Consider the following 18,283-nt stretch of genomic DNA (forward strand, 5'->3'; position numbering starts at 1 on the left):
AGAATGACGTTTTTGTCAAGTTTTGGAACAAAAAACTGTTTTTCAAAAAAACTGTCAGATTTTGGACGACATAGTATAGTATGACTTTTTGTCAAATTTTGGACCAAAATTTTTATTTAAAAAATGGTCACATTTTGGAAGACATAGTATAGTATGACGTACTACATAGTATAGTATGACGTTTCTGTCAAGTTTTGCACCAAAAAACTGTTTTTCAAAAAAATTGTCACATTTTGGACGACAAAGTATAGTATGACATTTTTGTCAAATTTTGGACCAAAATTTTTATTCAAAAAATGGTCACATTTTGGACGACATAGTATAGTATGATGTTTCTGTCAAATTTTCGGAGGAAAGCGTTGCAAGGGTCCCCGGTTGGTGCAGTGGTTAGGGCTCTTGCCTTTGGATCATAGGTTCTCTGGATCAAACCCAGGATGCAACAATGGTCTTTCTGTAAAGAGTTTTCATGGACAACGTAGTACAGTATGACCTATCGCACCAAACAAAAATTCCTCATAAAATGTTTAGATTTTCGACAACATAGTATAGTATGACGTTTTTGTCAAATATTGGACCAAAACAAATTTTTCAAAAAACATGGTCACTTTTTGGACGACATAGTATAGTATGACGTACTACATAGTGTAGAATGACGTTTCTTTCAAGTTTTGGACCAAAAACCTGTTTTTCAAAGAAATTGTCACATTTTGGACGACATAGTATAGTATGACATTTTTGTCAGATTTTGGACAAAACATTTTATTCAAAAAATGGTCACATTTTGGACGACATAGTATAGTATGATGTACTACATAGTATAGTATGACGTTTTTGTCAAGTTTTGCACCAAAAAACTGTTTTTCAAAAAAACTGTCACATTTTGGACGACATAGTATAGTATGACATTTTTGTTAGATTTTGGACCAAAATTTTTATTCAAAAAATTGTCATATTTTGGCAGACATAGTATAGTATGACGTACTACATGGTATAGTATGACGTTTTTGTCAAGTTTTGCACCAAAAAACTGTTTTTCAAAAAAGTTGTCACATTTTGGACGACATAGTATATATGACTTTTCGTCAAATTTTGGACCAAAACTTTTTTTTCAAAAAATGGTCACATATTGTACGTCATAGTATAGTATGACATTTTTGTCAAATTTTGGACCAAAATTTTTTTCAAAAAATTGTCACATTTTGGAAGACATAGTATAGTATGATGTACTACATAGTATAGTATGACGTTTTTGTCAAGTTTTGCACCAAAAAACTGTTTTTCATAAAAACTGTCAGATTTTGGACGACATAGTATAGCATGACATTTTTGTCAGATTTTGGACCAAAATTTTTATTCAAAAAATGGTCACCTTTTGGAAGACATAGTATAGTATGATGTACTACATAGTATAGTATGACGTTTTTGTCAAGTTTTGGACCAAAAAACTGTTTTTCAAAAAAACTGTCACATTTTGGACGACATAGTATAGTATGACATTTTTGTTAGATTTTGGACCAAAATTTTTATTCAAAAAATTGTCATATTTTGGAAGACATAGTATAGTATGACGTACTACATGGTATAGTATGACGTTTTTGTCAAGTTTTGCACCAAAAAACTGTTTTTCAAAAAAGTTGTCACATTTTGGACAACATAGTATATATGACTTTTCGTCAAATTTTGGACCAAAACTTTTTTTTCAAAAAATGGTCACATATTGGACGTCATAGTATAGTATGACATTTTTGTCAAATTTTGGACCCACATTTTTTTCAAAAAATGGTCACATTTTGGAAGACATAGTATAGTATGATGTACTACATAGTATAGTATGACGTTTTTGTCAAGTTTTGCACCAAAAAACTGTTTTTCATAAAAACTGTCAGATTTTGGACGACATAGTATAGCATGACATTTTTGTCAGATTTTGGACCAAAATTTTTATTCAAAAAATGGTCACCTTTTGGAAGACATAGTATAGTATGATGTACTACATAGTATAGTATGACGTTTTTGTCAAGTTTTGGACCAAAAAACTGTTTTTCAAAAAAACTGTCACATTTTGGACGACATAGTATAGTATGACATTTTTGTCAGATTTTGGACCAAAATTTTTATTCAAAAAATGGTCACATTTTGGAAGACATAGTATAGTATGATGTACTACATAGTATAGTATGACGTTTTTGTCAAGTTTTGTACCAAAAAACAGTTTTTCAAAAAACTGTCAGATTTTGGACGACATAGTATAGTATGACTTTTCGTCAAGTTTTGGACCAAAAAAATGTTTTTCAAAAAAGTGTCACATTTTGAACGACATAGTATAGTATGACATTTTTGTTAGATTTTGGACCAAAATTTTTATTCAAAAAATGGTCACATTTTGGAAGACATAGTATAGTATGACGTACTACATAGTATAGTATGACGTTTTTGTCAAGTTTTGCACCAAAAAACTGTTTTTCAAAAAAATTGTCAGATTTTGGACGACATAGTATAGTATGACATTTTTGTCAAATTTTGGACCAAATTTATTTTTTCAAAAAATGGTCACATTTTGGACGACATAGTATAGTATGACGTACTAAATAGTATAGTATGACGTTTTTGTCAAGTTTTGGACCAAAAAACTGTTTTTCAAAAAAACTGTCAGATTTTGGACGACATAGTATAGTATGACGTTTTTGTCAAATTTTGGACCAAAATTTCTTTTCAAAAAATGGTCACATTTTGGACGACATAGTATAGTATGACGTACTACATAGTATAGTATGACGTTTTTGTCAAGTTTTGGACCAAAATTTCTTTTCAAAAAATGGTCACATTTTGGACGACATAGTATAGTATGACTTTTTGTCAAATTTTGGACCAAAATGTTTTTTCAAAAAATGGTCACATTTTGGACGACATAGTATAGTATGACATACTACATAGTATAGTATGACGTTTTTGTCAAGTTTTGGACCAAAAAACTGTTCTTCAAAAAAACTGTCAGATTTTGGACGACATAGTATATAGTATGACTTTATGTCAAATTTTGGACCAAATTTATTTTTTCAATAAATTGTCACATTTTGGACAACATAGTATAGTATGACGAACTACATAGTATAGAATGACGTTTTTGTCAAGTTTTGGAACAAAAAACTGTTTTTCAAAAAAACTGTCAGATTTTGGACGACATAGTATAGTATGACTTTTTGTCAAATTTTGGACCAAAATTTTTATTTAAAAAATGGTCACATTTTGGAAGACATAGTATAGTATGACGTACTACATAGTATAGTATGACGTTTCTGTCAAGTTTTGCACCAAAAAACTGTTTTTCAAAAAAATTGTCACATTTTGGACGACAAAGTATAGTATGACATTTTTGTCAAATTTTGGACCAAAATTTTTATTCAAAAAATGGTCACATTTTGGACGACATAGTATAGTATGATGTTTCTGTCAAATTTTCGGAGGAAAGCGTTGCAAGGGTCCCCGGTTGGTGCAGTGGTTAGGGCTCTTGCCTTTGGATCATAGGTTCTCTGGATCAAACCCAGGATGCAACAATGGTCTTTCTGTAAAGAGTTTTCATGGACAACGTAGTACAGTATGACCTATCGCACCAAACAAAAATTCCTCATAAAATGTTTAGATTTTCGACAACATAGTATAGTATGACGTTTTTGTCAAATATTGGACCAAAACAAATTTTTCAAAAAACATGGTCACTTTTTGGACGACATAGTATAGTATGACGTACTACATAGTGTAGAATGACGTTTCTTTCAAGTTTTGGACCAAAAACCTGTTTTTCAAAGAAATTGTCACATTTTGGACGACATAGTATAGTATGACATTTTTGTCAGATTTTGGACAAAACATTTTATTCAAAAAATGGTCACATTTTGGACGACATAGTATAGTATGATGTACTACATAGTATAGTATGACGTTTTTGTCAAGTTTTGCACCAAAAAACTGTTTTTCAAAAAAACTGTCACATTTTGGACGACATAGTATAGTATGACATTTTTGTTAGATTTTGGACCAAAATTTTTATTCAAAAAATTGTCATATTTTGGCAGACATAGTATAGTATGACGTACTACATGGTATAGTATGACGTTTTTGTCAAGTTTTGCACCAAAAAACTGTTTTTCAAAAAAGTTGTCACATTTTGGACGACATAGTATATATGACTTTTCGTCAAATTTTGGACCAAAACTTTTTTTTCAAAAAATGGTCACATATTGTACGTCATAGTATAGTATGACATTTTTGTCAAATTTTGGACCAAAATTTTTTTCAAAAAATTGTCACATTTTGGAAGACATAGTATAGTATGATGTACTACATAGTATAGTATGACGTTTTTGTCAAGTTTTGCACCAAAAAACTGTTTTTCATAAAAACTGTCAGATTTTGGACGACATAGTATAGCATGACATTTTTGTCAGATTTTGGACCAAAATTTTTATTCAAAAAATGGTCACCTTTTGGAAGACATAGTATAGTATGATGTACTACATAGTATAGTATGACGTTTTTGTCAAGTTTTGGACCAAAAAACTGTTTTTCAAAAAAACTGTCACATTTTGGACGACATAGTATAGTATGACATTTTTGTTAGATTTTGGACCAAAATTTTTATTCAAAAAATTGTCATATTTTGGAAGACATAGTATAGTATGACGTACTACATGGTATAGTATGACGTTTTTGTCAAGTTTTGCACCAAAAAACTGTTTTTCAAAAAAGTTGTCACATTTTGGACAACATAGTATATATGACTTTTCGTCAAATTTTGGACCAAAACTTTTTTTTCAAAAAATGGTCACATATTGGACGTCATAGTATAGTATGACATTTTTGTCAAATTTTGGACCCACATTTTTTTCAAAAAATGGTCACATTTTGGAAGACATAGTATAGTATGATGTACTACATAGTATAGTATGACGTTTTTGTCAAGTTTTGCACCAAAAAACTGTTTTTCATAAAAACTGTCAGATTTTGGACGACATAGTATAGCATGACATTTTTGTCAGATTTTGGACCAAAATTTTTATTCAAAAAATGGTCACCTTTTGGAAGACATAGTATAGTATGATGTACTACATAGTATAGTATGACGTTTTTGTCAAGTTTTGGACCAAAAAACTGTTTTTCAAAAAAACTGTCACATTTTGGACGACATAGTATAGTATGACATTTTTGTCAGATTTTGGACCAAAATTTTTATTCAAAAAATGGTCACATTTTGGAAGACATAGTATAGTATGATGTACTACATAGTATAGTATGACGTTTTTGTCAAGTTTTGTACCAAAAAACAGTTTTTCAAAAAACTGTCAGATTTTGGACGACATAGTATAGTATGACTTTTCGTCAAGTTTTGGACCAAAAAAATGTTTTTCAAAAAAGTGTCACATTTTGAACGACATAGTATAGTATGACATTTTTGTTAGATTTTGGACCAAAATTTTTATTCAAAAAATGGTCACATTTTGGAAGACATAGTATAGTATGACGTACTACATAGTATAGTATGACGTTTTTGTCAAGTTTTGCACCAAAAAACTGTTTTTCAAAAAAATTGTCAGATTTTGGACGACATAGTATAGTATGACATTTTTGTCAAATTTTGGACCAAATTTATTTTTTCAAAAAATGGTCACATTTTGGACAACATAGTATAGTATGACGAACTACATAGTATAGAATGACGTTTTTGTCAAGTTTTGGACCAAAAAAATGTTTTTCAAAAAAGTGTCACATTTTGGACGACATAGTATAGTATGACATTTTTGTCAGATTTTGGACCAAAATTTTTATCCAAAAAATGGTCACATTTTGAAAGACATAGTATAGTATGACGTACTACATAGTATAGTATGACGTTTTTGTCAAGTTTTGCACTAAAAATCTGTTTTTCAAAAAAATTGTCACATTTTGGACGACATAGTATAGTATGACGTTTTTGTCAAATTTTGGACCAAATGTTTTTTTTCAAAAAATGGTCACATTTTGAACGACATAGTATAGTATGACGTACTACATAGTATAGTATGAAGTTTTTGTCAGATTTTGGACCAACATTTTTATTCAAAAAATGGTCACATTTTGGACGACACAGTAAAGTATGACGTACTACATAGTATAGTATGACGTTTTTGTCAAGTTTTGCACCAAAAAACTGTTTTTCAAAAAAACTGTCAGATTTTGGACGACATAGTATAGTATGACTTTTCGTCAAATTTTGGACCAAAACTTTTATTCAAAAAATGGTCACCTTTTGGAAGACATAGTAGTATGATGTACTACATAGTATAGTATGACGTTTTTGTCAAGTTTTGCACCAAAAAACTGTTTTTCAAAAAAACTGTCAGATTTTGGACGACATAGTATAGTATGACATTTTTGTCAGATTTTGGACCAAAATTTTTATTCAAAAAATGGTCACCTTTTTGGAAGACATAGTATAGTATGATGTACTACATAGTATAGTATGACGTTTTTGTCAAGTTTTGCACCAAAAAACTGTTTTTCAAAAAAACTGTCACATTTTGGACGACATAGTATAGTATGACGTTTTTGTCAAATTTTGGACCAAAAAAATGTTTTTCAAAAAAGTGTCACATTTTGGACGACATAGTATAGTATGACATTTTTGTCAAGTTTTGGACCAAAAAACTGTTTTTCAAAAAAACTGTCAGATTTTGGACGACATAGTATATGACATTTTTGTCAGATTTTGGACCAAATTTTTATTCAAAAAAATTGGTCACATTTTGGAAGACATAGTATAGTATGACGTACTACATAGTATAGTATGACAATTTTGTCAAGTTTTGCACCAAAAAACTGTTTTTCAAAAAAACTGTCAGATTTTGGACGACATAGTATATGACATTTTTGTCAGATTTTGGACCAAATTTTTATTCAAAAAATGGTCACATTTTGGAAGACATAGTATAGTATGACGTACTACATAGTATAGCATGACGTTTTCGTCAAGTTTTGCACCAAAAAACTGTTTTTCAAAAAAATTGTCACATTTTGGACAACATAGTATATATGACTTTTCGTCAAATTTTGGACCAAAACTTTTTTTTCAAAAAATGGTCACATTTTGGACGTCATAGTATAGTTTGACATTTTTGTCAAATTTTGGACCAAAATTTTTATTCAAAAAATGGTCACATTTTGGACGACATAGTATAGTATGACATTTTTGTCAAATTTTGGACCTGGAAAAAATGGTCACATTTTGGAAGACATAGTATAGTATGACGTACTACATATTATAGTATGACGTTTTTGTCAAGTTTTGTACCAAAAAACTGTTTTTCAAAAAAATTGTCACATTTTGGACGACATAGTATAGTATGACGTACTACATAGTATAGTATGACGTTTTTGTCAAGTTTTGGACCAAAATATGACGTTTTTGTCAAATTTTGGACCAAAATTTTTATTCAAAAAAATGTCACATTTTGGATGACATAGTTTAGTATGACGAACTACATAGTATAGAATGACGTTTTTGTCAAGTCTTGGACCAAAAAACTGTTTTTCAAAAAAATTGTCACATTTTGGACAACATAGTATAGTATGATGTTTTTGTCAAGTTTTGGACCAAAAAACTGTTTTTCAAAAAAACTGTCAGATTTTGGACGACATAGTATATGACATTTTTGTCAGATTTTGGACCAAATTTTTATTCAAAAAAATTGGTCACATTTTGGAAGACATAGTATAGTATGACGTACTACATAGTATAGTATGACAATTTTGTCAAGTTTTGCACCAAAAAACTGTTTTTCAAAAAAATTGTCACATTTTGGACGACATAGTATAGTATGATGTTTTTGTCAAATTTTGGACCAAATTTTTTTTTCAAAAAATGGTCACATTTTGAACGATATAGTATAGTATGACGTACTACATAGTATAGTATGACGTTTTTGTCAAAATTTGGACCAAATTTTTTTTTTTTAAATTGTCACATTTTGGACGACATAGTATAGTATGACGTACTAAATAGTATAGTATGACGTTTTTGTCAAGTTTTGCACCAAAAAACTGTTTTTCAAAAAAATTGTCACATTTTGGACAACATAGTATAGTATGATGTTTTTGTCAAGTTTTGGACCAAAAAACTGTTTTTCCAAAAAACTGTCAGATTTTGGAAGACATAGTATATGACATTTTTGTCAGATTTTGGACCAAATTTTTATTCAAAAAATGGTCACATTTTGGAAGACATAGTATAGTATGACGTACTACATAGTATAGTATGACAATTTTGTCAAGTTTTGCACCAAAAAACTGTTTTTCAAAAAAATTGTCACATTTTGGACGACAAAGTATAGTATGACATTTTTGTCAAATTTTGGACCAAATTTATTTTTTCAAAAAATGGTCACATTTTGGACAACATAGTATAGTATGACGAACTACATAGTATAGAATGACGTTTTTGTCAAGTTTTGGACAAAAAAAATGTTTTTCAAAAAAGTGTCACATTTTGGACGACATAGTATAGTATGACATTTTTGTTAGATTTTGGACCAAAATTTTTATTCAAAAAATGGTCACATTTTGGACAACATAGTATAGTATGACGAACTACATAGTATAGAATGACGTTTTTGTCAAGTTTTGGACCAAAAAAATGTTTTTCAAAAAAGTGTCACATTTTGGACGACATAGTATAGTATGACATTTTTGTCAAGTTTTGGACCAAAAAACTGTTTTTCAAAAAAACTGTCAGATTTTGGACGACATAGTATATGACATTTTTGTCAGATTTTGGACCAAATTTTTATTCAAAAAAATTGGTCACATTTTGGAAGACATAGTATAGTATGACGTACTACATAGTATAGTATGACAATTTTGTCAAGTTTTGCACCAAAAAACTGTTTTTCAAAAAAATTGTCACATTTTGGACAGCATAGTATAGTATGATGTTTTTGTCAAATTTTGGACCAAATTTTTTTTTCAAAAAATGGTCACATTTTGAACGATATAGTATAGTATGACGTACTACATAGTATAGTATGACGTTTTTGTCAAATTTTGGACCAAATTTTTTTTTTTTTTAAATTGTCACATTTTGGACGACATAGTATAGTATGACGTACTAAATAGTATAGTATGATGTTTTTGTCAAGTTTTGGACCAAAAAACTGTTTTTCAAAAAAACTGTCAGATTTTGGACGACATAGTATATGACATTTTTGTCAGATTTTGGACCAAATTTTTATTCAAAAAATGGTCACATTTTGGAAGACATAGTATAGTATGACGTACTACATAGTATAGCATGACGTTTTCGTCAAGTTTTGCACCAAAAAACTGTTTTTCAAAAAAATTGTCACATTTTGGACAACATAGTATATATGACTTTTCGTCAAATTTTGGACCAAAACTTTTTTTTCAAAAAATGGTCACATTTTGGACGTCATAGTATAGTTTGACATTTTTGTCAAATTTTGGACCAAAATTTTTATTCAAAAAATGGTCACATTTTGGACGACATAGTATAGTATGACATTTTTGTCAAATTTTGGACCTGGAAAAAATGGTCACATTTTGGAAGACATAATATAGTATGACGTACTACATATTATAGTATGACGTTTTTGTCAAGTTTTGTACCAAAAAACTGTTTTTCAAAAAAATTGTCACATTTTGGACGACATAGTATAGTATGACGTACTACATAGTATAGTTTGACGTTTTTGTCAAGTTTTGGACCAAAATATGACGTTTTTGTCAAGTTTTGGACCAAAATATGACGTTTTTGTCAAATTTTGGACCAAAATTTTTATTCAAAAAAAGGTCACATTTTGGATGACATAGTTTAGTATGACGAACTACATAGTATAGAATGACGTTTTTGTCAAGTCTTGGACCAAAAAACTGTTTTTCAAAAAAATTGTCACATTTTGGACAACATAGTATAGTATGATGTTTTTGTCAAGTTTTGATCCAAAAAACTGTTTTTCAAAAAAACTGTCAGATTTTGGACGACATAGTATATGACATTTTTGTCAGATTTTGGACCAAATTTTTATTCAAAAAAATTGGTCACATTTTGGAAGACATAGTATAGTATGACGTACTACATAGTATAGTATGACAATTTTGTCAAGTTTTGCACCAAAAAACTGTTTTTCAAAAAAATTGTCACATTTTGGACGACATAGTATAGTATGATGTTTTTGTCAAATTTTGGACCAAATTTTTTTTTCAAAAAATGGTCACATTTTGAACGATATAGTATAGTATGACGTACTACATAGTATAGTATGACGTTTTTGTCAAAATTTGGACCAAATTTTTTTTTTTTAAATTGTCACATTTTGGACGACATAGTATAGTATGACGTACTAAATAGTATAGTATGACGTTTTTGTCAAGTTTTGCACCAAAAAACTGTTTTTCAAAAAAATTGTCACATTTTGGACAACATAGTATAGTATGATGTTTTTGTCAAGTTTTGGACCAAAAAACTGTTTTTCCAAAAAACTGTCAGATTTTGGAAGACATAGTATATGACATTTTTGTCAGATTTTGGACCAAATTTTTATTCAAAAAATGGTCACATTTTGGAAGACATAGTATAGTATGACGTACTACATAGTATAGTATGACAATTTTGTCAAGTTTTGCACCAAAAAACTGTTTTTCAAAAAAATTGTCACATTTTGGACGACAAAGTATAGTATGACGTTTTTGTCAAATTTTGGACCAAATTTATTTTTTCAAAAAATGGTCACATTTTGGACAACATAGTATAGTATGACGAACTACATAGTATAGAATGACGTTTTTGTCAAGTTTTGGACAAAAAAAATGTTTTTCAAAAAAGTGTCACATTTTGGACGACATAGTATAGTATGACATTTTTGTTAGATTTTGGACCAAAATTTTTATTCAAAAAATGGTCACATTTTGGAAGACATAGTATAGTATGACGTACTACATAGTATAGTATGACGTTTTCGTCAAGTTTTGCACTAAAAATCTGTTTTTCAAAAAAATTGTCACATTTTGGACGACATAGTATAGTATGATGTTTCTGTCAAATTTTCGGAGGAAAGTGTTGCAAGGGTCCACGGTTGGTGCAGTGGTTAGGGCTCTTGCCTTTGGATCATAGGTTCTCTGGATCAAACCCAGGATGCAACAATGGTCTTTCTGTAAAGAGTTTTCATGGACAACGTAGTGCAGTATGACCTATCGGACCAGACAAAAATTCCTCATGAAATTGTTACATTTTCGACAACATAGTATAGTATGACATTTTTGTCAAATTTTGGACCAAAATTTTTATTCCAAAAATGGTCACATTTTGGACGACATAGTATAGTATGACATACTACATAGTATAATATGACGTTTTTGTTAAGTTTTGGACCAAAAAAAATGTTTTTCAAAAAAATTGTCACATTTTGGACGACATAGTATAGTATGACATTTTTGTCAGATTTTGGACCAACATTTTTGTTCAAAAAATGGTCACATTTTGGACGACACAGTAAAGTATGACGTACTACATAGTATAGTATGACGTTTTTGTCAAGTTTTGCACCAAAAAACTGTTTTTCAAAAAAACTGTCAGATTTTGGACGACATAGTATAGTATGACATTTTTGTCAGATTTTGGACCAACATTTTTATTCAAAAAATGGTCACATTTTGGACGACATAGTATAGTACGATGTACTACATAGTATAGTATGACGTTTTTGTCAAATTTTGGACCAAATTTATTTGTTCAAAAAATGGTCACATTTTGGACGACATAGTATAGTAGGACGTACTACATAGTATAGTATGACGTTTTTGTTAAGCTTTGGACCAAAAAAAATGTTTTTCAAAAAAATTGTCACATTTTGGACGACATAGTATAGTATGACATTTTTGTCAAATTTTGGACCAAAATTTTTATTCCAAAAATGGTCACATTTTGGACGACATAGTATAGTATGACGTACTACATAGTATAATATGACGTTTTTGTTAAGTTTTGGACCAAAAAAAATGTTTTTCAAAAAAATTGTCACATTTTGGACGACATAGTATAGTATGACATTTTTGTCAAATTTTGGACCAACATTTTTATTCCAAAAATGGTCACATTTTGGACGACATAGTATAGTATGACGTACTACATAGTATAGTATGACGTTTTTGTCAAGTTTTGGACCAAAAAACAGTTTTTCCAAAAAATTGTCAGATTTTGGACGACATGACGTTTTTGTCAAATTTTGGACCAAAATTTTGTTTTTCAAAAAAGTTGTCACATTTTGGACGACATAGCATAATAGTATGATGTTTTTGTCAAATTTTGGACCAAAATATTTTTTTCAAAAACAGTGTCAGATTTTGGACGACATAGTATAGTATGATGTACTACATAGTATAGTATGACGTTTTTGTCAAGCTTTGGACCAAAAAACATTTTTCAAAACAATTTTCATATTTTGGATGACATAGTATAGTATGACGTTTTTGTCAAATTTTGGACCAAAACACTTTTTTTTCAAAAAATTGTCACATTTTGGATGACATAGTATAGTATGACGTACTACATAGTATAGTATGATTTTTTGGACTAAAAATATTTTTTTCAAAAATAATTTGTAATTTTGAACGATATAGTAAAGTATGACGTTTTTGTCAAATTTTGGAACAAAAATATTTTTTTCAAAAAGAATTTCTAATTTTGAACGACAAAGTATAGTTTGACTTCTACATAAAATTTTGGGCGGCATATAGTTTAGTAATTACGTTTTTGTCATATTTTAGACGACATACTCTAGTCTGACTTTTTGGTCATATTTTGGACGACATCGTAATGTATGAGTTTTTGGTAAAATTTTGGATAACATACTTATGTATAATAATGTATGTTATAGGTTAGTGTGTCGTCCAAAATATGACCAAAAACTCATACATTAGTATGTTTCATTTCTTACAAAAAACAACATTTACCTGCTGATCCCTGATATATCAGTATCACATATCAGTATCGGCTGCTCTCAGATACATCGGTCGACTAAACTGTTAACAGAACCTGCTGTTGGACGCGTCCTCTTCCCGTCTTGCCTCTAAACCGCTACTTTTCGTTCACGATCGGTGTGTGCGATCATCAGCATCAGCATCATCACTGACTGATGATCTCCATCCATCGCTGTCGTCGCCCATCTCTCGTTCTCTATCATCCTTCCAGCCTCCTCATACCGTGTGTCCTCCAGCCACCATGCTGCAGATCGGGGACGAGGTGATGTGCTTCTCTGCGGTGTTTCTGCTTCTGTTGCTGGGTACGAGGAGCGCCACGGGAGCCTGCCTCCTCACCGCATTCCTCTACGTGTTCATGGTGATGTTCCGCTTCCCCCCGGTGCCAGCGGACCGGGCCGGCCACGTCCTCCGGCCCAGGGCTCTTTCTTCAGGCGGCGTACCGGTGGTGGCGCACCGCGGAGGCAGCCATGACGCTCCGGAGAACACGGTGGCAGCGATCAGAGAGGTCAAATATCAGTCAGTCTGTGGAACTCTATTATAACCTTCTATTATCAGTGTGTAGGCTTTATAGAAGGCTAAGGGGGAAGTGGGCTGCAGAACGCCTTATCTACAGAGTGGCTAGGATGATAAATTATGATTTGGGTAACCCAAAAACATCACCACGGTGAGTTAAAGCTCCAGTGTGTAACAATTTTTTGAAATTAATGAGAGTTAGAGATATTAACCCTTACGTATATATTACTAAGTACTAAGTAAGTATTATTAAGTATATTACGACAGAAAAGGATTCAGTTTTAATCATTTCTTTGTCATGTGGAGCAAAGAAACCAGAAAATATTCACATTTAAGAAGCTGAAACTATCAGAAATCGTGTTTCAATCGTGGAAAAAATAAAACTCAAACTGAATAATTGATGATAAAAAATAGTTCACGGTTAATGTAGTCATTGATTAATAATCGATTAATTGTTTCAGCCCTAGCCAGAGGTGATTCTAGAGTCTGTAGGGGCCCTAAGCAAAAATTCCCAGGGGGCCCTTCCAACCAGTGTTCATCATCATTATGTTATAAATAATCTGACACCAACAAAAAATGTATGAGTTCAAAATATATATTTTTTCCGAAATGAATGAAACAACATTGAAAAACCTTGTCATTAAAAAGTATGTGAACATATAAATGTTAAGAACAATAAATTACTGTAAAAAAATACATTACACTGTAACAAACCCACATTATAAAACAATATAAATATATAGAACAATAAAATACTGTAAATAACTGAAAAAAAACATAAATTAATAAAAAAATAGATATGCATTACACTGTAAATAATCCTCTTCATTTTCCAACTTGCAGAAAGATAACTTCACACAGGTTAAGTGATAGGGCAGGGCCCCTTTAGAGCCCTCAGGCTCCGAGTGTTGGGGGCCCCCTATCGGCTCGGGGCCCCAAGCAGTTGCCTGCCTTGCCTGTTCACAAGCTGCGCCTCTGGCCCTAGCTAGAACTGTATGGTGGAAAAGTGCCATATAGAGCCCTGCTTAAAGGTTCACTGGTGAGACTGCAGAGAGAAGACTCCTCTCATCTCTCTTCCCCATTTGTGTCAGGGAACTTTTGATTGATTTTCATTTGTATTCGTTGTCTTATCCCCCTGTGATCTCCTGCTCTAGGCCAGCAGGAACGGGGCCACTGGAGTGGAGCTGGACCTGAGTTTCACTGCTGATGGTGTGCCGGTCCTGATGCACGATGAGACGGTGGACCGTACGACCAACGGCTCCGGACCAATTAGCAAACTGCAAATTGTCCACATAAGGAGATTAGATGCTGCAGCTCACCACAGGCTGAAGTATGCTTTCGATTAATCTGTCGATTGTTTGCTGGATTAATCGAGTAATCATTTGGTTTGTTAAAATTTCATAAATAGTTTAAAAATGTTGGGTAGTGTTTCTCAAATGTGAAAGATGGCTGAGTTCCATTTTACTCCCTCACTGTCAACAATTGATTATTTTCATAATGTCTTGTTTGGTCCACAAAGCAAAAATGTTTGTCTTCATGATTTCTTTGTTTTATAGAACAAAGAAACCAGAAAATATTCACATTTAAGAAGCTGGAAAATCATAAAAAATTGTTTCAGTAATTGTTTCAGCCGTAGTTGACAGATCACATACCCTATACATAAAGGGAGACGACTGCAAATTAGTAGGCGTTTGAATGAAAACACAAAGAAATGCCCACAAAAAGTTTCATCAGTGAATTTCTACTGTTCAAAGATCGAATTCAGCAGTTTGACAGGATAGAATAAACGACTCTGTATACACACAATTGCTCCCTCAGTCAGGTCTGATAGTAATTTCTGCTCATGAAGATCAAACAGAGGCAGAATAACAACATCATCCACAACAACAACAATAATCTCCAAACATTTTGCAGCGAAGCTTTCATTCTTGCAAACGTGCAGAAATATGCTTTTCATATCAGTCTCATATCCTATTGTATTTGCACATCTTTTTTTAAATATATATAGTATGCATATCTGAACATAATTGTACCTTCTTTTTTTATCACTGCGGTCTGAGGAGGTTTAAATGTGTAGATTTATCCCCTCAGATAATTGCTGTGCTTTTTGTTTTTCCCTCTCCAGAGACAAGTTCAGTGGAGAGAAGGTCCCAACTCTGCAGGAGGCCGTGGAAGAGTGCATGAGACACAAACTGACCATCATCTTTGATGTCAAAGGTCAACCTGATAAGGTGCTAAATGCAGTGAAATAGCATCATAATGAAAGAAAAAAGAAAACACACACACACACACACACACACACACACACACACACTTAAGTAACATCTTCCTGAATAATGTGCCAGTCTTCTCTTGTTCAGTTATTATGTTTTCCTCTCTTCCAGGCTGCATCAGTGCTTCATGAGATGTACAAGAAATTCCCCGTCCTTTACAATTCCAGCATGGTTTCCTCCTTTGAGCCCAAAGTCATCTACAAGGTAACAAAAAGTTTATGGATCAGTTAAAAAAAAAAAGGTTGAAGACATTTTCATTTTTCATTTTTAGAATTTATACATTTCTACACAAGTGTACGAAATGCGTGCAACGTTTACTTTTGCTTGCAATTCATGATTCATTATTTGTCATGTTTTTTTTATATGTAACTCTTTAAATGTTTATTCTGGTATTTAGTGCACAGACAGACTCGAGTCTTGAGACTTGAGTAAAATGACTCGAAATGACTTGACTCATGGTATATTTACATTTTCTCAAACATTGAGGAGTTACCGTTACAACTTCTTTTTGAAACATGGGAAACACTGGATGTCTGCTTTTGTCTTAATAAACCTGGCAACCGAGCGACACCAACACCACTACGTGAAATTTCTAATATTTTACATTTATTTCCACAGTTTAATGTAGGCCTAATGTTAGTATTCTTTACATTTTAGGCTACACTCTTAGAAATAAAAGTGCTAAGTAGAACCATATAAGGTTCTTTGGCTTGTCCTCATAGGAGAACACTGTTTGGCCCCAGGTACCTTGGAACTCTTTTAAAACCCTTTATACAGGAAAGGGATTTTAAAGGGTTCTCTGAATCAAAATGGTTCTTACTGGAACCATTAGTGTTACCAAGAACCCTTGAAAAACCCTTTCTTCGGGAAAGGATTTTTCAGAAGCAAATGGTTCCAGGTAGAACCTCAGCCCTTGCAGAAGGACCTTTTTGGAACCCTTATTTCAAAGAGTGTATGAAGGTTTATATATTTTCATGTTATTTAAGTTTTAAATAAATAATTCAGTTGTATGGGACCATTAAGCAGCCCTTATATTCTATGAGTAGTACAGTGTGTCTGAAGTCTTTTTTAGCCTTTTTAAATCTTCTATATCCATTCGACTCGACTTGACTTGCTTGATTCTTGCGAGAATTACTAGAGACTCACATATGTGTGACTCACTCTCATCTCTGTTGGTAACACCCACTGAAAATTCTCTGGTTTCACAGATGCGTCAGACTGACCCCAGCGTGGTCACAGCCCTGACCCACCGGCCCTGGAGACTGAGCCACTTCGCTGACGGCACTCCTCGGACGCTGTCGGCGTGGGGTCAGCTCTGGACGGGGTTTCTGGACGTCCTGTTGGACTGGGCCCATCATCACATACTGTGGAAACTCTGCGGCGTCTCTGCCATCATCATGCAGAAAAACTTCATCTCGCTGTGAGTGAAATGAAGAGTGTTTCATCCCTGCAGAACAAGACAAGCCAGTTTTATTGAGACTACTACACTAATATTTTGGCAACATAGAAAATAACCTCCTTGGCGGAGGAAATAATCAGTGTTGTAACCAGTGATAATGTTATGGTCAGACAGCGAGTGTTGTAACCAGTGATAGCGTCTACGGATTACGCCCCAAAATGTAATCACTTGCATAAAAATACAGTAGATACTGTACCTGTGACTGCTCTTCTTCTCCTTTCTTTCACTCAGCGACTACGTTCAGTACTGGGCAGAGCGAGGTGTGGAGGTGATGGGCTGGACCATTAACACCGCTGTGGAGAAAGACTATTACCAAAACGTGCTCAAGATCGGGTACATCACTGACAGTCTGCTGGGAGACTGTGATCCTCATTACTGAAACACACAAACACACACAAGTCAGTATTATTGCAAACTTTTTCAGTTTCTTGTCTTTTAAACACAAAAAAACTGACATATTTACTAATTTAGTTTAAAGTAAGGACTCAAAGCTGCTGTCAGCGGCGTCAGTTAATTGCTGTTGTGTGAGGATGAAGTCATGGCTGAGAAGACGCAATCAACTTGGCTTGTACAATATCAAAACATGTTTAATACTTACGATATGAAACCAGGAAGACTCTGATGGTAAAATCGCGTCTGTTAATCCCTCACACTACAGGATCATTTGGCCTAATTATTTGTTCAAATTGGAATAGACCATGATTGTCAGACAGGCCATCAGAATCTGGCTAATTATCCTCTTGTTTGGGGAAGGCTTTAGTTTCAAAAAAGTACAATTAAAGGTGCATTATGTAATAAATCTAGAGGAACTGGCCATAAAATCCTCCTAATATGTCACAGAGACTCAGGAATAATGTCCATATAACAAACTGAACTCACCAACAACAACAGTACAGACAAAATATTTGCATTAAAAAAAGTGTTTTGCAGACTGCAAATCATGTTTATGTTTTGAAATCATGGTTTGGCAGGTGGCGCCACCTACCGCCGTCTACCAATCATTGCAGTCAGTAGA

General features: G+C 32.7%; 1 protein-coding gene across 1 annotated transcript; it reads left to right on the forward strand.

Annotated features, from left to right (window-relative positions):
- Positions 1-13,258: 13,258 nt before the first annotated feature.
- LOC310933345 (glycerophosphodiester phosphodiesterase 1-like) lies at positions 13,259-17,647 on the forward strand (the record flags this gene model as incomplete). Its single annotated transcript, XM_083896812.1, has 6 exons — positions 13,259-13,528; positions 14,691-14,866; positions 15,662-15,767; positions 15,921-16,013; positions 17,018-17,229; positions 17,500-17,647. The coding sequence occupies exons 1-6, from the start codon at positions 13,265-13,267 to the stop codon at positions 17,645-17,647; spliced, it is 999 nt and encodes a 332-aa protein (XP_083752938.1). The 5' UTR covers positions 13,259-13,264.
- Between the last annotated feature and the right edge of the window lie 636 nt (positions 17,648-18,283).

The sequence above is a fragment of the Microchirus variegatus genome, assembly GCF_963457635.1.
Source record: "Microchirus variegatus genome assembly, chromosome: 10".
Lineage (NCBI taxonomy): Eukaryota > Metazoa > Chordata > Actinopteri > Pleuronectiformes > Soleidae > Microchirus > Microchirus variegatus.